Source organism: Microtus pennsylvanicus, chromosome 18 (assembly GCF_037038515.1).
Source record: "Microtus pennsylvanicus isolate mMicPen1 chromosome 18, mMicPen1.hap1, whole genome shotgun sequence".
In the NCBI taxonomy this organism is placed as follows: domain Eukaryota; kingdom Metazoa; phylum Chordata; class Mammalia; order Rodentia; family Cricetidae; genus Microtus; species Microtus pennsylvanicus.
This window is the reverse complement of record NC_134596.1, coordinates 29082980-29106054: the sequence shown is the minus strand read 5'-3', so window position 1 is coordinate 29106054 and position 23075 is coordinate 29082980. Positions and strand designations below refer to the sequence as shown.

The 23075-nt window shown below is 42.3% G+C and overlaps 1 protein-coding gene across 2 annotated transcripts in view; it reads left to right on the top strand.

Annotated features, from left to right (window-relative positions):
* Sec11a (SEC11 homolog A, signal peptidase complex subunit) overlaps positions 1-23062 on the top strand; it is a 34845-nt gene extending 11783 nt beyond the window's left edge. Inside the window, exons 2-7 of one of the 2 annotated variants that reach the window (XM_075953144.1) lie at positions 1925-2034; positions 11376-11525; positions 14939-15058; positions 15664-15701; positions 22216-22273; positions 22558-23062. In XM_075953144.1, the coding sequence (XP_075809259.1) occupies positions 1925-2034; positions 11376-11525; positions 14939-15058; positions 15664-15701; positions 22216-22241 (444 nt within the window). In that variant the 3' untranslated portion in view covers positions 22242-22273; positions 22558-23062. The remainder of the gene's footprint in view (positions 1-1924; positions 2035-11375; positions 11526-14938; positions 15059-15663; positions 15702-22215; positions 22274-22557) is intronic. The other variant, XM_075953143.1, reaches the window with a different exon arrangement.
* The last annotated feature ends 13 nt before the right edge of the window (positions 23063-23075 follow it).

Here is a 23075-nt window from a genome sequence, read left to right as displayed (position 1 = left end):
GCCCTGGGTTTGATCACTAGCATTGCAAGTGAGTTAGTAAAAAAATGTTCAAAAACAGTTATTAAGCCAGGTGGAATGATGCACCCCAGTAGTTCTTAGCTGCTCTTGAGGCCAAGGCTGGAGGACCAGGAGTTCAAGGTCAGCCTGGGCAATATAGCTAGACTCCTGCCCCACATACGATAAGAAGTTGTAAATATGGTCTGGAGATGGCTCAGAGGTTAAGAGCACTGGCTGCTCTTCCAGAGGTCCTGAGTTCAATTCCCAGCAACCACATGGTGGCTCACAACCATCTGTAAAGAGGTCTGGCGCCCTCTTCTGGCCTTCAGGCATACACACAGAATATTGTATATATAATAAACAAATATTTAAAAAACAACAACAACAACAACAAAAAAAAAGAGTGGCCGCTTGTTGGTTCCCGGCTGCTCAGCCCTGAAATAATCACACAGAAACTTTATTAACTCACTGCTTGGCCCATTAGCTGTATCTTCTTATTGGCTAACTCTTACATCTTAATTTAACCCATCTACATTAATCTGTGTATCGCCACATGGCTGTGGCTTACCAGCTAAAGTCTCATTCAGCACGTCTGTCTCTGGCAGCAGCTCTATGGCTTCTCTCTGCCTCTACTTCTTTTCTCCCAGCATTCAGTTTAGTTTTCTCTGCCTACCTAAGTTCTACCCTATCAGACCAAGGCTCTGAGCCATCTTTTTAGCCCCTATTTTTCTCATTCAGAAAAATGAGTTTAGATCTAGTGCATCAGGTCAAGACAGGAAATGTTAGAATTTGTGGAGTAGGGCAAGTTTAGTAAAGAAGTGTGACCTAAATAGTTCTTGACTCTGGAGTTGTTTTTACTCGTTTTGTTTTTTGAGACATGATCTCTCTGTACAGCCTTAGCTGTCCTGGAACTCACAATGTAGACCAGGATAGCCTCAACATCACAGAGCTCTACCTGCCCCAGCCTCTGGAATGCTGGAATGGGATTCAGGACTCTTCTCGGGTGTCTATTTAAGCTTTACTAAATAAAAGGTCATATTTGGTGGCAAATACCTAAGGTGGCTGGTGGCGCACGCCTTTAATCCCAGCACTCAGGAGGCAGAGGCAGGCGGATCTCAGGGAGTTCGAGGCTAGCCTGGTCTACAAGAGCTAGTTCCAGGACGAGCACCAAAGCTACAGAGAAACCCTGTCTCGAAAAAAAAAAACCAAAAAAAAAAAATACTAAGGTGGCAACACTTGGGAGGTGGAAGGGGGGGAAGATGTGAAGTTCAAGGCTAACTTCAGCTACTTAGTCTGAGGCCACCTTGGGCTACATTTTAAGAAAAATGTCTCAGGACTTCAGCAGTCACAGTGGTACTGCTACTTTGAAACTTTTGGGGTTTTTGTTTGTTTTATTTTTTGTTTTTGTTTTTGGACAAGGTCTCACACTGTAAGTCAGGTGGTCCTAGAACTTACCATGTAGCCCAGGCTGGTCTCATTCATGTCGTACTACCCAAGTGCTGGAATTGTAGCCCGGGACACCGTGCTGGTTACTTGAAAGTTTTAAGAAAGTTTTCCCTCACATTTATTCGATAGTTTAATGGTATGGAACTTTTTTTTTCTTCCTTAGATTTGTTTGTTTGTTTGCTTATGGGGCGGTCTCCCAACCAAGGTAGACCTCCAACTCAGTAAATAGCCTGCTGACGATAGACGTTTACCCTCCCCCACTCTACCTCCTGCGTGCTAGGATTATAAGCCTGAGTCGCCTTGCCTCGTTTCATGCAGTGCTGGGATTGCATCCTGGCTTTGCACATGTTAGACAGGCATTCTACCAACTGAGCTATGCACCCATTTGGACTGTTTGAAACTTTTTAATTAATAGCTACTATCATTTACTTGCCTGAGTAAGAATAATAGTGGATCTGATTTCTTCTCTTTGTTCCTACAGCTATACTACCAAGTCCTAAATTTTGGAATGATTGTCTCCTCGGCACTAATGATCTGGAAGGGGCTAATGGTGATAACCGGAAGTGAAAGTCCAATTGTAGTGGTGCTCAGGTAACTGCTCCTTTTCTTTTTTTTTGTTTTTTGTTTTTTGTCTTTCGAGACAGGGTTTCTCTGTGGTTTTGGAGCCTGTCCTGGAACTAGCTCTTGTAGACCAGGCTGGTCTCGAACTCACAGAGATCCGCCTGCCTCTGCCTCCCGAGTGCTGGGATTAAAGGCGTGCGCCACCACCGCCCGGCTAACTGCTCCTTTTCAAGACATGAAGTGCATGGGGTTACTTGGGAGAAAAATAGAGGTATTAAGTCAATAGTTGTATACCAGTTCCTTAGAAACTGTTACCTAGGAGAGAGCCCAGAAGGAAGTCAGTTTCTACTCAGTAGTGAGAAATACCATGGGAGGTATTTCCATTCTGAACCCCAAAGGACCCATATCCTTAATTGTATGTATGTATAGGGGAGGAGTTCGCATGTGACTCCGATTGCCCTTGGAGGTTCTGAGCAAGGTTGCTATGTGAACCTTATTTTTGGTTCATCCCTTAGGAAAGTGTACTTTATCCTTCTGTCTTTTTGCATTCCTTAGTTTGGTGTATCAGGCCTGGAACTTAGTTTGTTAGGTGTACAGTGTCTCCACTAAAGAGTTTTCCTGCGTCATGTATTCAAGTGCTAGCAGCAGCACTAATCACTTCCATATTTTTTGTTGACCTTTAAGTATCATTCCTAAGCTAGACTCCAGGAATTTTGAAGGTAATAATATCATCTCTTCAGACGAGTGTACTGAATTGTTTTTCACCTCATTTCCTTTCTTGTCTTTGCACTCATAAATAAATCTTACTGATTTTAAAACCTAATTTAGTCACTGTTTTTTTTTCTTTTTTCTGAAATTACTATGTGGTTATTTAATTGAATCATTATAGTTCTGTCTCATTTGGGTACTTGGTTTGTTACCTAAGTCCTTTCTGGAGCTGATAGAGTACAAAGAGAATGGAGCCATGCCTAGTATCCAGAGTTGTTCTTAGTGCTTTAGTGAGGTCTGACCAGTGCACAGCAAGCAGTACAGTACAGAGCTTGATGACATTGATATATGTCTTCAAGTCCACCACCATCACTACCAAAAGTGTGCCTGGCGTTTTCAGAAGGCTCTCCATTGTCTCTCTCTCTTTCTCTCTCTTCTCTCTCCTCTCTCTTTATGGTTAGAATGTTAGAATTTTTGCTTTTATTCTTTTTCTCTCTTTCTTTTTAAACAGTTTTGCCCATGCTGGCATTGAATTCATTATTCTCCTGCCTAAGACTTCCCAAATGCTGAGATTATAGGTGCATCTCAACCATATCAGCTACTGTTGGCAGAGATTGCGCGTTCATTTCCTGGCCATCCAGAACTAAATAATCACACAGAAACTATATTAATCACACCACTGTTTGGCCTGTTCGCTCAGGCTTCTTATTAACTAACTCTTACATCTTAAATTAACCCATTTCTATTAATCTGTGTATTGCCACGAGGTTGTGGCCTACTGGTAAAGTTCTGGCTGGCAGCTGGTGGCTTTCTCCTTTGCCAGCTACATGGCGTCTCCTTAACTCTGCCTACTTTCTTTTTATATCTCTTCCAGCCTGACTATATTCTGCCCCGCTATAGGCCAAAGCAGCTTCTTTTATTAACCAATGATAGTAAAACATATTCACAGCATACAGAGGGGAATCTAACATCAAGCTACCATCATTTTTGTTTAATTTTTTTTTTAAACCAAGTTCCCTAGTCCAATTCTCCATTTATTCCAGTGGCCTTAGTCAGCTTCTGATGACTGTCCCTTAACACCTCTGCTAAGGAGAACTAAATTGGGAATAGCCCCAGAAAGAGTCTCCCAAAAGAATTTACATGACCCAAGCCCTGTGCTTCCTGTCAATAGTGTGGTGTCCTTCCTTAGTGCTAGACAGCAGCACCAACTGAAGCTCTCTATTTCAAGGTTGGAATGTGAGATGGGTGTGTGTGTGTGTGTGTGTGTGTGTGTGTGTGTGTGTGTGTGTGTGTGTAATACTCTGGACAGATGTTTTCAGTGTGTGTATAATACTCTGGACAGATGTTTTCAGTGTTAGGGAAAAGCCTAGGGACCTCCCTGTGTACTAGGCGGATGTTCTACCCCTGAGTGGTCTCCAGCAAAATTAAGGCAGTACTTTTTGGTTTGGGTTTTTGAGATAATGTCTCACACTATTTGAGGCAGGGTCTTGCTCTGTAGCCCTGTCTAGCCTGGAACTCACTATGTAAACCAGGCTGACCTTAAACTTGGAGTGATCTTTGATCTTCCTGCCTGTGGACATTGTCCCTGGCTAAGTTGTTTGTTTTTAACAGCTCTATAAAGGCAGAATAAATTAGCTTGGAGCTGGATGTGCAGGGCATGCATGTAATTCATACTCAGGAGGTAGAGGATCTTTGCAGGTTTAAAGCAGGTCAGGTCTTTCTATACATTTAGTGCCAAGCCCTGTCTCAGGGGAAAAAAAGTTTGCCTATAACCTGAAATCTCAGTTAATATAATAAATCATGTAAGAGTATTTATTTTTATTCCCAGAATCCACCAACTTCACCAAAGCCCTAAAGGTAAACTGTCAGTTGACCTGAGTCCTCCTAGGCATATCTGATCACAGGTAGACATTAAAGTCCTTGAAGTCCAGTACCTCCACTGATGAGAATGACACCGAAAGTGACCCAGAAGCAGCTCTCTTCTAGCTGTGACGAGAATCCCCTCGGTGTTGGATTGTTTTTTTCTGAAGCTCTCCTCCTTTCAGACTGTTTAGTTTTTTTTTAGTATGTATGTATGTATGTATGTATGTATTTATTTATTTATTATGTATACAATATTCTGTCTGTGTGTATGTCTGCAGGCCAGAAGAGGACACCAGACCTCATTACAGATGGTTGTGAGCCACCATGTGGTTGCTGGGAATTGAACTCAGGACCTTTGGAAGAGCAGGCAGTGCTCTTAACCACTGAGCCATCTCTCCAGCCCCTGTTTTGTTTTTTTGTTTGTTTTGGGCCAGGTCTTGCTGCATAGCTCAGGCTAGGCACAAACTCATAGCTTCTCTGCTCCCATTGCTATTTTCTTTCTTTCTTTTTGGGTGGGGGCAGTTTTGTCTTTTTTCAAGACAGGGTTTTGACTCTTACCATTGATTCTTCCCTCTACCTCAGTCTGAAATGGAGAGCCTGCCTCCTGGAATCTCAGAATGAGACTGAGTCTGAGAGCTGTCTCCTCCTTTTCTCTTTTCAGAATTCTCCTAATTTGGTCACCCCGCCTATACTTCCTACCTGGCTACTGACCAATCAGCGTTTTTTTTTGTTTGTTTGTTTTTGTTTGTTTTGGGTTTTTTGTTTTGTTTTGTTTTTTGAGACAGTGTTTCTCTGGCTTTGGAGCCTGTCCTGGAACTAGTTCTTGTAGCCCAGGTTGGCCCCAAACTCACAGAGATCTGCCTGCCTCTGCCTCTCAAGTGCTGGGATTAAAGGCATGTGCCACCACTGCCAGGCCCAATCAGCGTTTTATTAAATCAGTACAAGTGAAATCTTTACAGGGTACAAGAACATCATCCCGCAGCAGCTGGGAATTGAACTCGGGACTTTTGCTTGCTAGGCAGGCACCCTTTTCAATAAGTCTGAGTCCCAGACCCCAATATATAAATATTTTATTACATTTTATTTATTTATGTATGTGTGTAGATGCACTGTAGATGTCAGGATAACTTACATCTTATTTGTGTATGTGTGTAGATGCACATGTAGATGTCAGGATAACTTACATCTTATTTATTTGTGTATGTGTGTAGATGCACATGTAGATGTCAGGATAACTTACATCTTATTTATTTGTGTATGTGTGTAGATGCACATGTAGATGTCAGGATAACTTACATCTTATTTATTTGTGTATGTGTGTAGATGCACATGTAGATTTCAGGATAACTTACATCTTATTTGTATATGTGTGTAGATGCACTGTAGATGTCAGGATAACTTACATCTTATTTATTTGTGTATGTGTGTAGATGCACTGTAGATGTCAGGATAACTTACATCTTATTTATTTGTGTATGTGTGTAGATGCACTGTAGATGTCAGGATAACTTACATCTTATTTGTGTATGTGTGTAGATGCACATGTAGATGTCAGGATAACTTACATCTTATTTGTGTATGTGTGTAGATGCACATGTAGATGTCAGGATAACTTACATCTTATTTGTGTATGTGTGTAGATGCACTGTAGATGTCAGGATAACTTACATCTTATTTATTTGTGTATGTGTGTAGATGCACATGTAGATGTCAGGATAACTTACATCTTATTTGTGTATGTGTGTAGATGCACTGTAGATGTCAGGATAACTTACATCTTATTTGTGTATGTGTGTATATGCACATGTAGATGTCAGGATAACTTACATCTTATTTATTTGTGTATGTGTGTAGATGCACATGTAGATGTCAGGATAACTTACATCTTATTTGTGTATGTGTGTAGATGCACTGTAGATGTCAGGATAACTTACATCTTATTTATTTGTGTATGTGTGTAGATGCACATGTACATGTCAGGATAACTTACATCTTATTTATTTGTGTATGTGTGTAGATGCACATGTAGATGTCAGGATAACTTACATCTTATTTATTTGTGTATGTGTGTAGATGCACTGTAGATGTCAGGATAACTTACATCTTATTTATTTGTGTATGTGTGTAGATGCATATGTAGATGTCAGGATAACTTACATCTTATTTATTTGTGTATGTGTGTAGATGCACATGTAGATGTCAGGATAACTTACATCTTATTTATTTGTGTATGTGTGTAGATGCATATGTAGATGTCAGGATAACTTACATCTTATTTATTTGTGTATGTGTGTAGATGCATATGTAGATGTCAGGATAACTTACATCTTATTTGTGTATGTGTGTAGATGCACATGTAGATGTCAGGATAACTTACATCTTATTTGTGTATGTGTGTAGATGCACTGTAGATGTCAGGATAACTTACATCTTATTTATTTGTGTATGTGTGTAGATGCACATGTAGATGTCAGGATAACTTACATCTTATTTATTTGTGTATGTGTGTATATGCACATGTAGATGTCAGGATAACTTACATTTTATTTGTGTATGTGTGTAGATGCACATGTAGATGTCAGGATAACTTACATCTTATTTGTGTATGTGTGTAGATGCACTGTAGATGTCAGGATAACTTACATCTTATTTATTTGTGTATGTGTGTAGATGCACATGTAGATGTCAGGATAACTTACATCTTATTTATTTGTGTATGTGTGTAGATGCACATGTAGATGTCAGGATAACTTACATCTTATTTGTGTATGTGTGTAGATGCACATGTAGATTTCAGGATAACTTACATCTTATTTGTATATGTGTGTAGATGCACATGTAGATGTCAGGATAACTTACATTTTATTTGTGTATGTGTGTAGATGCACATGTAGATGTCAGGATAACTTACATTTTATTTGTGTATGTGTGTAGATGCACATGTAGATGTCAGAGGATAACTTGTGGGCATCGATTCTTTGCATCGTGTGAGTACCAGGGATTGCACTCAGATCATCAGACTTGGCAACACGAGCCATTTCTCAAGTACCAATATATTCATTTTTTAATGTATCAGTTAAAAAACTAAAAATGTAGTTGAATGTGGTAGTTCATTCCTCACATTCAAGCATCTGGGATGTGGAAGCAAGAGTATCACTGTGAATCTGATGCCAACCCAGGCTACGTAATTCCAGCCATATAGTTGTTACCATGTCTCTTCTGGCCTCTGAAGGCACCAGGTATACACATGGTACTCATACGTGCATGCTTGTGTATAAAACACCCATACATTTTTTGTTCATTTGTTTTTTTAATGTGTGGCAGTGCTTACCTTTGATCTAGGACTCAGAAGGCAGAGGCAGAAAGGTCAGATGTTCAAGGTCATCCTCTGCTACACATCCAGTTCAAGGCCAACCATGGAAACATAAAATCCTGCTTCATTTTAAAAGGAGAGAGGGAAACATGTTTGACATATTGAAAGTGTAATTTAGCCGGGCAGTAGTGATGCATGTTTTTGATCCTAGCATTCAGGAGGCAGAGGCAGGTGGATCTCTGTGAGTTTGAAGCCATCCAGGTCTGCAGAGTGAGTTCCAGGACAGCCAGGGCTACACAGAGAAACCCTGTCTTGATAAACTAAACAAAGCAAAACAAACAAGCAAACTAGAAAGGTGTAATTTAATCAGATATCAGAGTTACTCATAATTCACTTAATGATTTACTGTTTAAATTAACAACATGTTTAAATGATCTCAGTATGTACTTCCCCCTACTCCCAAGACAGGGTTTCTCTGTGTAGCCCTGGTTTTCTTTATTATTTTTAAATTTTATTGTTTTATGTGTATATTGCTTTCATGAATGTATGTGCACCACTTGTATGCTTGGTGCCTGTGAAGGTCAGAAGAGGGCATCAAACCCTCTGGAACTAGAGTTAGAGAGGTTGTGAGCTGTCATGTGGGTGCTGGGAATTGAACTCAGGTCTTCTGGAAGAGCTGCTCCAAAGTGCTGGCCTCTTTGGCACAGGGACATTTTTATATAAGGTGTACAAGCACATTCACTCTGTGCCTTTTTACCCTCTACACATACTTGATATGTCTTATTTAGTTATTTATTTTGGTTTGGGGGCACAGTCTTGGCATGTGGTGCAGGCTGGCATTGAGCACCTCCCAGGTGCTGGTATCACAAGCATCTCCACCACTCTGGCTACTTACATGTGAATTCCAAAACCTTTTGTTTCTTATTTCATTCCACGGGACAGCTTCACCTGACTACTGACCAGACTCTTGATTCTCTGCATGATAAAATAAAATCTTTTTTTCATTTTGATCTTTCCCCTCCTGTTTCTGTGACTGTCACTGCATCTGCTCAGTTCCCAGTGCCATAAACCTATGGCTCATCCTTTTTTTCTCATGTGTCTAATCGGCCACTGATGTTTTCCCCTCCACTCCTTTATAGCTGTTCTCTTTGCTGTTCTATTTCAGGCCCTTGTCATTTCCTGCCTGACTGTCATAGTGACCTTTAAGGAGAAATGCTTTCTCTAATAAGAAAAAGTTAATATATTCCCATAATGTGAAAAGTTGGAAACTCTAAATGAACCTGTCTTTGCAATTCTGAGATAGAAATCACTGCTAACATCGTTGTCTCTTTTCTTTTTTTTTTTTCCTTTTTTTTCTTCCTTGTCTCTTTTCATGTATGGTTTTTACATGTAATGGGGATAATTTGTATGTGCACCCTTTTTTTTTTCTCGCGCGTGCGTGTGTGTGTGTATAGCCTTGTATGTAGTTCTTTTTTTCTTTTTTTTTCAACTTTTGGCAGATCCAGCTAGAGAGTTAACGCAGGGTCTTGTTCATTCCTGACAAGTTCTCTACCACTGAGCTACAGCCTCAGCCTGCAAATTTTAAATAATAATTTAATTTATTTAATTTTGAGCCAGGATCTCACTATGTACGTAGCCTTGGCTGTCCTAGAACTTGCTGTATAGACCAGGATGGCCTCACACTCAGAGATCTACCTACCTATTACAGAAGCTTTAAGAATAAATACATATACCAGGTGGTGGTAGCAAATGCCTTTAGTCCTAGCACTGAGGAGGCAGAGGCAGGCGGGTCTCTGAGTACACAGAGAAACCGGTCTGAAAGGTGGGGAAAGAATAAACATGTACTAGCCTAGCATGGTGGTGCAAGACTGCAATCCCAGCAGGAAGATTACTGTAATTCGAGTTCAACAGTATAATAAGCAAACAGACAAACATACCTGTAATCCCATCACTTGGGAGGCAAGAAGATTAGGTAGCATGTGCTACCTAGTTCAGTTTAGCCTTCGATATAATAATCACAAAAATAAACACATTTCTCATAGTTCCCCAATTTTGCTTTATTATGTACACAGTGTTCAGCCTCCATACATGCCTGCAGGGCAGAAGAGGGCACCAGACCTCATTACAGATGGTTGTGAGCCACCATGTGGTTGCTGGGAGTTGAACTCGGAACTTCTGGAAGAGCTGCCAGGGCTCTTAACCACTGAGCCATCTCTCCAGCCCTACAGTGAAATTTCTGAGGATTTGGTGATGCCTGCCCCCCATTCCCAGACATTCTGATATTAATGGGTTTATTTGTGACCTGAGCATGAAGATTTTATTTAAATTGCTCAGGTTATCCAGTTACAAGAGAGTTTAGGAACCGCAGCTGTTCCTATATGTAGTCTTCAAACAACAGTGTCTGGGCTTGGGTGTTCTGTCTCGAGTTTTATTTCCTGCTGATACTTTTAACTTTTTGTTGTTGTTGTTGTTGTTGTTTTTCCAGATAGGATTTCTCTGTGTAACCGTCCTGGCTCCTTGGAGCTGGCTTTATAGTCCAGGCTGGCCTCAAACTCACTGAGATCTGCCTGCCTCTGTCTCCCAAGTGCTGGCATTACAGGTGTGTGCAGCACCACCATCCAGCTGATATTTTTACTTTTTATAATGTTTTTCTAATTGAAAACTGGAGTGTGAGTTCCTGAAGATGTAAATGCAAATCTCCTAGGCCCTTCTCAGAGCCAGGTGTGAGGCAGGACAGGCAGGGGAGAAGGAGATGCTCTTCCGGGCTCCTCCCCCTTCTTCCTAGTTTCCGAATTTCTTAGACAGAAATCCAAGTAGTCTTTGAGCTCTCTCTTTATAGACAAAGAAATGACTGGAGCGCCAGTGCCCTCTTTGTTCTGTTTCTGACTTGATGAGCTGTTTTCCTCCCTAATCAGTTGAACTCATAAGGTCATCATGGTCTGTACCTTATAAATGGCAAGAGATGATCCAGTTCTCATTTGAATATTTGAATATGTTTAGTATTTTCAGAGGAAGCCAAAAGAAGGGCAGTGTTTTTAAAGTTCAGTCTTTTATATTGTTTGTCACTTGAAATTCCAAAAGGTTAAAGAATTAGTAACACTGCCCTTTTCAAGACTTAAGCACCTTTGAGTCGTATTGCTTAAAATGGAACTAGTTAGTAAAGACTAATAACTAAAAAATTCTTTTACTACTTGAGAGGAACCAAGCTGGGTATGATGATGTAACATGTAATCTCAGGACTAAGGAGGCTGAGGTCAAAAAATTGCCACAAGTTTGAGGGCAGCCTGATCTACACTGTGAGACTGTAACTATGCCCCCAAAATGAAGAAATGAAATCACATGGTTGAAGGCAACCTATTTTGAGGACAGTGTCATCTTTGGTACCATGGTTGTTCAAATGCTGAGTCCATCACGGGGCATCTGGTATCCGTTGCTCTGTTGAATATCCAATTCTGAAATGTATCTGTCTTTCTGTATCTCCTCCCAGTGGCAGCATGGAGCCCGCGTTTCACAGAGGGGACCTCCTTTTCCTAACGAACCGTGTCGAAGATCCCATACGAGTGGGAGAAATCGTCGTCTTCAGGATAGAAGGAAGAGAGATTCCTATAGTGCATCGAGTCTTGAAGATCCATGAAAAGTATATGGCTGCTTTTCATTTGTATTTTTGAAAAGTTTTGTTTTAGAGTTGAAGTGTTTAATTTTGAAACGTAAAAATTACTGCAGAGTGGGGCTAGAAAGATGGCTCAGCACTTAAGAGCACTTGTCCTCACAGAGGACCCGGGTTGGTTCTCAGCAACCACATGGTAGCTCATAGCCATCTGTAACTTCAGTTTTAGGTAATCTGATGCCTTCTTCTGACCTCTAGAAGCACCAGGCATGTTTTTTGTGCACATTTATGTAGGCAATACACTCATCTATGAAAAACTTTTTTTGTTTGTTTTTGAGACAGGGTTTCTCTGTCCTGGAACTTGCTTTGTAGACCAGGCTAGCTTTGAACTCATAGAGATCTGTCTGCCTCTGCCTCCTGAGTGCTGGGATTAAAAGCGTGCATCACCGCTACCCAGCTAATAAAACTTTTTTTTTTTTTAGTTAATAAATAGGGCTGGAGATGTTACATGTAACTCTGTTGCTAGACTAAAGCCCTGGATTAGCTCCCCAGTGCTGCACTACAAAACCCAGGCCTTGGCATGCATGTCTGTAATCCCAGCACTTGGGAGGCAGGGACAGACAAGTTCAGGGTCATTGTTGGCTTGCATGGCAAGGTGAAGGCTAGCCTGGGCTAATAATAAAACATTATAGAGAGTAGGGAACCCTTTAACCTTTACTTTCCATCCAATTTTATGAATATCTGAAAGTTTGGCTTACATTTGGAAAACTGAATAGTTATTAATTCATCTGTTTCTCTGAAGATTTTTCCAGGGGTTTTTCACGTTCTTTTTTAATTCCATGCAGGCTCCACCACATCTGGCTGGAGCATATCGGTTTCTTTGTTTGTTTTTTAAGTTTTTTGAGACAGGGTTTCTCTGTGTAGCCCTGGCTGCCCTAGAACTTGCTGTGCAGAGCAGGCTGATCTTGAATTCAAAGAGAACCACCTGCCTCTGCCTCCCCTAGTGCTGGGGTTGAAGGCGTGTGCCACCGCCTGGCTGGAACATACATTAAATCTTAATAGGTGTGTTGAGGGGTAGTTACCAGGGCATTTGTTCTGCCACTAAGTAGATGATGGGTTATGTGCTTTTTCAAGAAACAGTAGTGAGCTGATCCCAGGCCGGCAGGAGAAAGCCTGTGTGTTGTTTCCTGACAAGCAGGTCCTTGGGAATAGCCCAGCGTTCCTCCCTCCTGGTGCTTTTCTGTCTTAACTGACTCTTCCTCCCCGTGCTCTTGACTGTCCTCTTTAATCCCCTGTGGTATCTCCGACATTCTTTCACTTACCAAATTGTCAGCTATGGTTAATTTTCTCTGTATGTGTTCGCATTGTTTCTGGCTGGAACCTCATTTTGAGTGTGGCATTTGCACTTGACTGTCCTGGGTGTTTGCAACACCTCCCGGTTTTCACCTGTGGTCTTAGCATCTTGGGAGTCAGTTCCTGAGTGGATATTAGTCAGCAGAAACCTGAAGCTAAGTCTCTTTTCTATAGACTGTGATTGTTAAAGACACTTGTATTAGTTTTAGTCAGGTCTTTCGTAACTGTAAACATTATGAAAATTACAAAGCCGGGCGATGGTGGCGCACGCCTTTAATCCCAGCACTCAGGAGGCAGAGGCAGGCGGATCTCTGTGAGTTTGAGGCCAGCCTGGTCTACAGAGCTAGTTCCAGGACAGACTCCAAAGCCACAGAGAAACCCTGTCTTGAAAAACCAAAAAAAAAAAAAAAAATAACTAGAAGTTGGGCCAGAGAGATGGCTCAGCGATGAACAGCACTTGTCGCTCCTGCAGAGGACCCAGTTGCATTCCACCACCCACACGGCAGGCAGCTCACAAGGCCTGTAACCCTAGGTCCAAGGGAATCCAATACTGTCTTCTTTCCTCTTCAGGCGCCAGGCGCATCCATGGTGTGCATGTGTGCAGTCAAACACTAATACATAGAAAATAAATTTAAAAGCAATTTTTAAAAAAATTACAGGAGGGCTGTAGAGATGGCTCAGTGGTTAAGAGCACTGGCTGCTCTTCCAGAGGTCCTGAGTTTAATTCCCAGCAACCACATGGTGGCTCACAACCATCTGTAATGAGATCTGGCGTCCTCCTCTGGCATGCGGGCATACATAGAGGCAGAATGTTGTATACATAATAAATAAATAAATCTTAAAAAAAAATTACAGGAAGTCTTAACATTCTTTAGTAGTATTAAATTCCTAGACCTCCCCCCATCTCTCCCCCTCCCCTTTCTTCCTGTTTTGGTTTTTTGAGATAGGGCTTCATGTAGCCCAGGCTGTCTTCTTTCGTTTCCCTGCCTTTGCCTCCCGAGCATTGGGATTACAGGCATATGCTGCCATGCTCCATTTATTTGGTGCGGGGATCGAAATCAAGGCCTAGTATATGCTAGGCCAGCACTCACCAAGCTACGTCACCAGTCCCAAGGTAACCATTTTTTGATTAGGCAAGATAGTGAGGGATTTTGCACTTTTTTTTCTTTTGGTTTTGGTCTTATGTTTTGAACTGGGTTCTCTGTGCAGCCCTGGCTGTCAGTCTGGAACTAGCTCTGTAGACCCAGACTGGTCTCAAACTCACACAGATCTGCCTGCCTCTGCCTCTGAAGTGCTGGGATCAAAGGTGTGCACCACCACCTCCCGGCTGTCATTATGACTTTTATAAAACCATTTGATTGAACTTAGATCAATTAAGGTTCTCGGCCGCAGTTGGTTGATGTGGCTTTAACTTGGGATGTTTTTTTAATTAATTTTATTGTTTTTTAATTACATTTATTTATTTGGAGGGCACTACCAGGTACATATGGAGGCGAGAGGACAGCTTGGGGAAGTTGTTTCTTTCCTTGTTCTGTGGTTTCTGGGGACCAGACTTATGTTGTCAGCTTGGTGGCAAATGCCGTATCTGCTGAGTCGTCAAACTGGCTGCGCCGTATAGACTCTGCTCCACCTAGAGCTTCCTTCACCTAGAGCCTTTGTTCCATGTGAAAATAAATGTCCATGTTAGTTAAAGGAATTCTGCTGTTTGTTAGACAGTTATAGCCTGAGGGATAATTTAGTATGTTTTTATGTTTGTAGAAAATTGGTTGTGCATAGCATATTTTAATATAAGATGAAGTTTATTATATATGCTAGTTTATCTGTTCAAGTAGTAAAATTTGTATGATCTAGTATCATTTCATGTTTTTCTACAGCCGTGTTTATAATGCTCGCCTAAGTATTTCAGCTCCTTAATGTTAGACTTCTCACTTAATCTTTCTCTAGCTAAGCAGTCCAGCCGTAAGCACTCCTCGGCCAGTTAGCGACTCGCTGTTAGGCATGGTGATTACCCGGTGCTCGTTGGGAAGAACAGATTCTCTGCATTAAGGCCGTGATGGTTTTTGGTGACTTGTGTTTCCCTTACTCTGAAGGCAAAACGGGCATATCAAGTTTCTAACCAAAGGAGATAATAATGCCGTTGACGACCGAGGTCTCTATAAACAAGGACAACACTGGCTAGAGAAGAAAGACGTTGTAGGAAGAGCGAGGGGGTGAGTACCCAGGGGAAACGTCTTTAAATGTGGTCTTACTGTGCACAACTGAACGCATAGCAGTTGGCCCTGCTTCCACCAAGTCACCTTTTGTCCTTTAAAAAATACACATCTTAAACTGCACCTAAGCCTTGCGTTGTACTTATTCCTGAGCGGGGGAATGGGTACGGATAAGAGGGTAGAATGCTAGGGATGAGATTGTAAGCTGGACATCACAATTACAGATGTTAGCCAGGGGTGGTGGTACACATCTGTAATCCCAGCTCCTGGGAAGTAGAGGCAAGAGGATTAAGAGTTCAAGACTAGACTCACTAAAAAACTTGGAGGCCAACATGGGCTACATGAGACTGTGTCTCTAAAAGCGAATCAGCTATTCAGTTCATCCCAGGAATATTGATGTCAGTAGTTGACCAGGTTATGGGTCCAGTATTATTAATGCTGCTTTAAGCATTAACTTAAGTTAATAGAGATTTATTGGGACAGTTTAAATTGTTCATCTAAATTAATTTTATTGTGTTAATTTATTATATACTATTTTATTTCTAGTCTTGAAGTTGATGAGGTCAAATGAAATTTTTAAATTATGTTAAGCCTGTTTATTTCAGATATTATCAGGAGAACAGATCAGTGGAGGACAGGACTTGTAAGTTACGGGTATAAAGAAGTATGGAATTACTATTTTAATATATTAATAGTATTAACGATAACTCACCTTCATTAGAGCTTGCTATATAGCAGACACTCATTGTATGTGCCTTATGAGTATTGCTTCATTTTAACCTCCAGACGACCCTAACACTCCATTCTGCAGAGGAAACTCATAGTCAGTTACGTGTCTAAGATCACGCTGCTGGTGGTGGGATTAAGCGGTGGAGGCTCCAGAGCCCACTCTGAGCCCTCACAGCAGAATTGCTGGTACGGTGTCCCTCAAATGGTTCTTTCTAGGTGCTTCAAAGCATTCTTACTGTTGTCGGAGCGTTGTCCTCACTAAAATAAGTCAGCTGTGCAGCAGCACCTCCCTGTGACACAGCTGTGCAGGAGTGGTGCTGGGTGGATGAGAGATATGAAGGAATCCAGATCAGAAAAGTACCGTTGTGTTGTGTTTTGTCTGCATGTGTGGGCGTGCATGTGGGCGTGCGTGCTTGCATGCGTGAATATCAACCTCAGGAGAACTTTTTTTTTTTTTTTTAATGAGACTGGGTTTCTTTGTATAACATTACTATCTGTCCTGTAACTTGCTTCTTAGACCAGGCTGGCCTCGAATTTACAGAGATCCGCCTGCCTCTGCCTCCCGAGTGCTGGGATTAAAGGCGTGCACCACCACCGCCTCCCGGCCCAGCCAGTGCTCCTAACTGCTCATTAGTGTGTTTACAAATTTGCCATCATTTTCAGAGTTAGCACCTCATTCTTGGGGTAGCTCATACAGCTACTGGGTGTCCTCCTTAGAATTGGCCCCTGGCATATGTCTCTCTCTCTCTTTCTCTCTCTCTCTCTCTCTCTCTCTCTCTCTCTCTCTTTTTGATTTTTCGAGACAGGGTTTCTCTGTAGCTTTGGAGACTATCCTAGAACTCCCTCTGTAGACCAGGCTGGCCTCGAACTCACAGAGATCTGCCTGCCTCTGCCTCCCGAGTGCTGAGATTAAAGGCGTGCGCCACCACCGCCCGGCTTTTTTTGGATTGTTTTGAGACAGGGTTTCTCCATAGTTTTTGGTTCCTGTCCTGGAATTAGCTCTTGTAGACCAGGCTGGCCTTGAACTCACAGAGATCCGCCTGCCTCTGCCTCCCGAGAGGCTTATGTCCGCCCAGCGTGGCTTGATGTTCATTTGTTTTGTGGACACTGTCAGAGCGAGCATCTTGCTGTTAGATATATCCAGTGGTTCTACCCAGTCTTCCCACTAATAAAACTGAGCTACTGGATAAAGCATATGCACACTTTAAAGCTTTTTGACAAATTTTGCTGAACTGTTTTATGTATGCTTCTTCCATTTAAGAATGTCTCTTTAGGGGGCTGGAGAGATGGCTCAGAGGTTAAGAGCACTGGCTGCTCTTCCAGAGGTCCTGAGTTCAATTCCCAGCAACCACATGGTGGCTCACAACCATCTGTACTGAGATCTGGCGCCCTCCTCTGGCGTGCGGGCATACATCAAGGCAGAATGTTGTATACATAATAAATAAATCTTAAAAAAAAAAAAAGAAAAAAAAAAGATAAAGAAGAATGTCTCTTTAGCTGGGAGGTGGTGGCGCATTCCTATAATCCCAGCATTTGAGAGGCAGAGGCAGGCTGATCTCCAGGTTCAAGGCCAGCCTGGTCTGCACAGTGAGTTCCAGCACAGCCAGAGCTATACAGAAAAACCCTGTTTCAGGGAAAGAAGAAAAAAAAAAGAATGTCCCTTTATGTGTGTTTGGTTCTTACTGTCACAACTGTGTCTGCCTCTTCTGTCCCTTCATTGGCTAAGGATGTCTCATTGTCTAGGTTAGAGTAGTTAGGTTTTCCTTCTCTCAATAACGTGTCTTTCTGAAGAATTTTTTAAATTCCAAACTATATAAAGTTTAAAATAAAATCTTAAGTTTAACAATATAAGCCCTTCAATGGTTTAATAAAAAATTAATAATCTGAATTAGGTAACGTTTCTATGAACTATGAAACACCTGGGACATGAACAGCTGGCAGACAGGCTTCACTGTACAAACTCACTTTCCATCGATTACCCACCCCTCAGCTTGACACGTGTTGACGTGAGTAGCTCTCCTTGGTAGAAATTGTATTTATAAAGCATGAAGCTGGAATTTCAGAGTGTGGCTGGACCTTATTCTTGGGGGCAGAGCATTTCTGCAGGCAAGCCTGTGACTATGCTACAGATATCTTTAGAAACAGCTAAGGTTCTGAACCAAAATGGTTTTTAACAATGTTACTGAAACAGAATTCACATATCTGGAGAGATAAGGTTCTCTATTTTAAGGGGCATAATTCACAAATTCCAGCTTGGTACTTTATGAATATGATTTCTACCAAGTTTGTGCAGCCATCACCATCACTACTACCTCATCCCAGAACATTTCTCTCCACCTCAGGTAACCCTCCATGCTCACCAGCATTCGTGCCTCATCCCCTTCCTCCTGCCGCTGCTGACAGTCGCTAACCCACTGTCTAGGGGTTGGGCTGTTATGGGTCTCTCTCGTAAACAGAATCATAGTTGTAGTCTTCTGTGTTTGGCTTCTTTCACCTCTCCTAATTTTCAAGGTTAGTTCATCTTCTAGAATAAAAACTTCAGAAATGAAAATACTATTGTACCAACTAAATATTTAATAGAGATGACTCTGAGAACCAGAAAGTTAAAAACAATCTAAGAGGACCAGTTAGTCCCCGGAAGAGAGCAATGGGAGGAAAAGAAGAGAGACGGCAGAATAGAGATGTGATGGTGAGGAAGGAATGAAACCAAGGAAAGGGAAACTAGCCTAGTGAAGGTCAGCATCCAGACAAGGCCGTCCCAACAGAAGAGGAAGTAAAGTGCCCAGACAAAATGTCTGCTCTTGAAATTTGCCACAGCCTTTGATGGTAGAACGGAGATGCTGATTACCCTGACTGGCGTAGTGCACACTGTATACATGTATTACAATATATTAAGTGGTATCCCATAAAATGCATGTAAATGACATGTAAAGAAAAAATAAAGCTTGTGTCTAGGTCCAGTGGCACATATGTCACATGTATAATCCTAGCTACCTGGGAGCTGGGACAGGGTCCTCTAGAGGTGGAAGGTGTTTACAGCAGCACAGTGAAGCCCTGTTCTGAAAATTAAAAATACAGGGCGGAATAGTTGACTCGGTGGTTAAGAACACTGGTTATTGTTTCAAAGGACCCAGCTTCAGTTCCCAACACCCACATGGAGGCTCACCACCTCCTTGGGCACCAGGCACACTTGCACATGCATGCAAAACACTCATACATAAAATAATAAACTAATAAAAACAAGTCTAAAAAGTTATTTAAATAAAAAATTAAAAATATAAGAAATGAGTTTGAGGGCTGGAGAGATGGCTCAGAGGTTAAGAGCACTGACTACCCTTCCAAAGGTTTGTGTTCAATTCCCAGCAACCACATGGTGGCTCACAACCATCTGTAATGAGGTCTGGTGCCCTCTTCTGGCCTGGAGACATACACGCAAACAGAATATTGTATACATAATAAATAAATAAATATTAAAAAAAAAGACATGCATACAACTGTGAAGCCTAGCTGACAAAAAGTGCATTTAAAAATGTATATTCACAAAGAATATACAAATTGTAATTGTTGGTTTTAGTCAAGAGAAAGCTCACATCAAACTCATATCTTTTTTTGTTTTTAAAGATTTATTTATTTATTATGTACACAGTGTTCAGCCCCATGTATGCCTGCAGGCCGGAAGAGGGTACCAGACCTCATTACAGATGGTTGTGGGCCACCATGTGGTTGCTGGGAATTGAACTCAAGACCTTTGGAAGAGCAGGCAATGCTCTTAACCGCTGAGCCATCTCTCCAGCCCCAGTGTTCAAGTCTTAAATGTAAACAAAAAATAAAATCCACATGCAGGTACAGCCAGTGCAGCCTCAGCCTCCCACAGAGCTGAGGTTGCTGGCATGGTGCCACAGCTGCCTGAACAGCACTCTTGGTCATGTGAACCGTAGACCATGCTCTACCGTCCAGATAATAACTTGGCATGAGCTGGGGTTGAGGTGGTGTGGCATCTGTTTACTCGTCTACAATCCCATTCTGCTTACTAGCAGCTCTGTTTTAACATCTGAGTGGGGTGGGGGGAAGTACTGTAGATTTCGATTTAAAACAACTAATGAAGTCCTTCCCAGAGCTTAGCAGTATTTTGTAGGTGTCTCTTTTCAGCTCTTGGGGAACCCACATGTTGACATGGATCCTCTGTGGTCCTCATGCTTGTCACCATGTCCCTGTGTCATGCACCGTATATCAGTCTAAACACCTTGCTCTTGAGTGTGCTAGAGCATCATTTGAAGACTCAGCAAGTCTGGGACCATGCGAGAGCGTATGTGGTGATCCTGTGTGCTTGACGCCAGGTTTCATGTAGCCCAGGCTGGCCTTAAGCTCTGCTGTATGAGCTCTCTCCCTCTCTGACACTGGGATTACAGGTGAGCACGAGCACCCCTGCTTTCAGGGTTTCATGCCTGCGTGCTAGGCCCTGCTCAGCTGCAGCCCAAAGTGATTCTAACAAGGAAGGTTCAGCTGTGAAAAACCAGTATATGGAAAGGGAGTCTGGGAAGGGGGGCAGGCAGGGAGGAGAACGGTTTAGTTTTTAAGAGAACAGGATAAGATAGGAAGTGAGGAGAGTTCTGGATAGGAAGTGAAGGACGCTATAAAGACAGTGTTGAGGTTTGCCTGTGACCTTGATGGTGGAGGTGTTGAGCGAGAGGTGATTTCTGTTTCTGTGGCCTTTGGCATGGCAGGAAGGTTCACTTTACAAAGTGAAAGTGGACTGTGGTGAAGCTGTGATAAATGCTGGTTTGCCACACACAGTGTGTCCAGTCTACTCTGGACCCGTCAGGGGAGGAAAAAATGGAAGAAGTTGAATGTTTCTAAATAGAAACACCATCTTTTCTCTCATATCAGTGATACCGGGTCATTTTCTTGTTCTGTCCTGAATTATTATCATCATCGTCATCATCATCATCATCATCATTATTATTATTGAGTTGTTTTATTTTGTTTTTAAGATAGAATGTCGCTAGGTAGCCCTGATTAACTTGAAACTTAATATGTAGACCAGGCTATTCTTGAACTTGAGATCCACCTGCCTCTGCCTCCCAAGAGCTGGGATTAAATACATGTACACTATGCCCAGCCCCTGTTTTGTATTCTTAAAATGTTAAATTGCCTTGCATAGAGAGAAAACTCTGGAGAAAATGAAATTTCTCAAGAAAATGAAAAGAAAAACCTCAGATATTCAAACATTTCATCAGGCAGTATTGGCCCAAAGACTTGGTTCAGCAATAGTGAGTGTCTGGCCTAGCTGAAGCCCTGGGCTTGATCTCCAGCATGGTGAAACTGTGCACGTGTGCATATGAGCGTGTGTGTCCTTGTGCGAACTTGTACATGTTTACTGGAAGGGTTGGATGTACAAGGCAGTATGGCTCTATGTTGGCCTTGCAGTTGCGGGGGATCAAGATTGCTGCTCTCATAGAGTCTGAAGGGGAGGCGGGTACCATATAATTGGGATACAACAAATTAGTTAAAATTGTGAGGAAAAACCTCAATGGCAGTGTATCAAGTGCTAAACTATCTTCACCAGGTGGTTTTGTCTAGTTTGAGGGGATGAAGAAAAAGAAGGCTAGTGAAGACACAGGGCTGGGGAGATGGCTCAGATCCCCAGAGCTTGGTCTATGATTCCGTTTGGGAAAGAAATGAAAGAACAGGTACAGCAGTCTAGAGGTGGGTGTAGAAACAGGCTTGTGGGTGATCGAGACCAGAGAGGAAGCGTTTCAAGAGCAAGTTTGTGGTCATCAAAATAAAATGCTACAGAGGTGCACAGGAAGACGGAGGCTAAGAGCAGTCTGCTGTGTGTGCTGACAGACATGGCTCTGTAGATGTTTCAGAGCTAGACAGAGTGGTACATGGCCTCGTCCTAGCATTTTAGGAGACTCAGGCAGGTGGAAGTAAGCTCAAGTCCAGCCTGGGCTACATTTCAAGATCCTGTCTGAAAAATACAATCAGGATTGAGAGGGCAAAACCAGACTGCAGTTACACAGGCCGGTGGTGAAGCCCTGAACTCCTAAAAAGGCTCCTCTGTGCGCTGACTGCTCTGCTTGAAATACCCTGTCGGGCTCTGCCTTATCTCTCCATCATGACTGACAGCTCCCCAAAGGCTCAGAGGCCACACCCAGCCCCTAGTCATTAGAGGTACCAACTGTGCCACACACAAACCATACAGCTTGGGTGCGTGATCATGTTTCCTCATCTATAAAATGGTAATAATCCTAACTTCCTGTAACAGGCTGATGGAAGGAGCAAATATAATATATGCAAGTGGACTTTGTACTGAAAATTAGCACTCTGTGGAGGTGCTGGTAATCAGTAGCCAGTACAGGTCAGCAGCTGCTTTGTTAGGGCATTTTTATGTGATGATAAGTTGTTTGTTTGCTTGTTTGTTCTAGATTTGTTCCTTATATTGGAATTGTGACAATCCTCATGAATGACTATCCTAAATTTAAGGTGAGATTGCCCTACCATGTGTGATTTAAAATGCAGTGGTCTTGGGTCTCGGGTACAGCTCAGCAGCACACGTCCTGAGCATGGGTGAGGAGGCCCCAAATTCAGTTCCCTCCCCGACAGTAGCTTTCATTTAATATTGGAAACTGTTAAAAGGATTACAGTTAAAGCATGCAGGCATGATTAGATAGTTGAGTCATTGCCTCTGGTCACAGAAGAGTTAATTAACACTGAAGACTTAAGAGCTGTTGAAGTGCCCCTGACCCTGCTCCTGTTTCATTTTCTAGTATGCAGTACTGTTTCTGCTGGGTTTATTTGTGCTGGTCCATCGTGAGTAAGAAGTCGGCCGCGCTGTTCCTGGAAGATGCTGTGCTTTTTGTTACTGGATGTTTGGAGTAGATCCTGGTCTGTGATTGGCGGGTATTCGGAGGACGCACATGTTGGCGCTTCTTGGTAGCACTGGTTTGCATTAGTTTCTGTTTCCACACCCGAGGATGTGTGGGCGGGCGCACGTGCACCGTGGAGTGCACGCGAGGGGACTTTCAATCACAGGATTTCACTCTTCACACTTTTGTACACCAGTGAATTTTTATATTAAAGGTTGAGCCAAAGCCCCCAGTGTTTGTATTCTGAAGCCAAGCTTCACTTCAAAGTGCCTACAGAATTCTGTGGATGAAAACACAGCTCTGCGCGAGCTCACAGTCGTCCTTCCTTGGAGCAGGAGGGCACATACTGAGGTGGTCAGAAGTCTTCACTTTTCAAAATTTTAAATAAAAGACTTTGCACATTGAACCCCTTTCCCGGA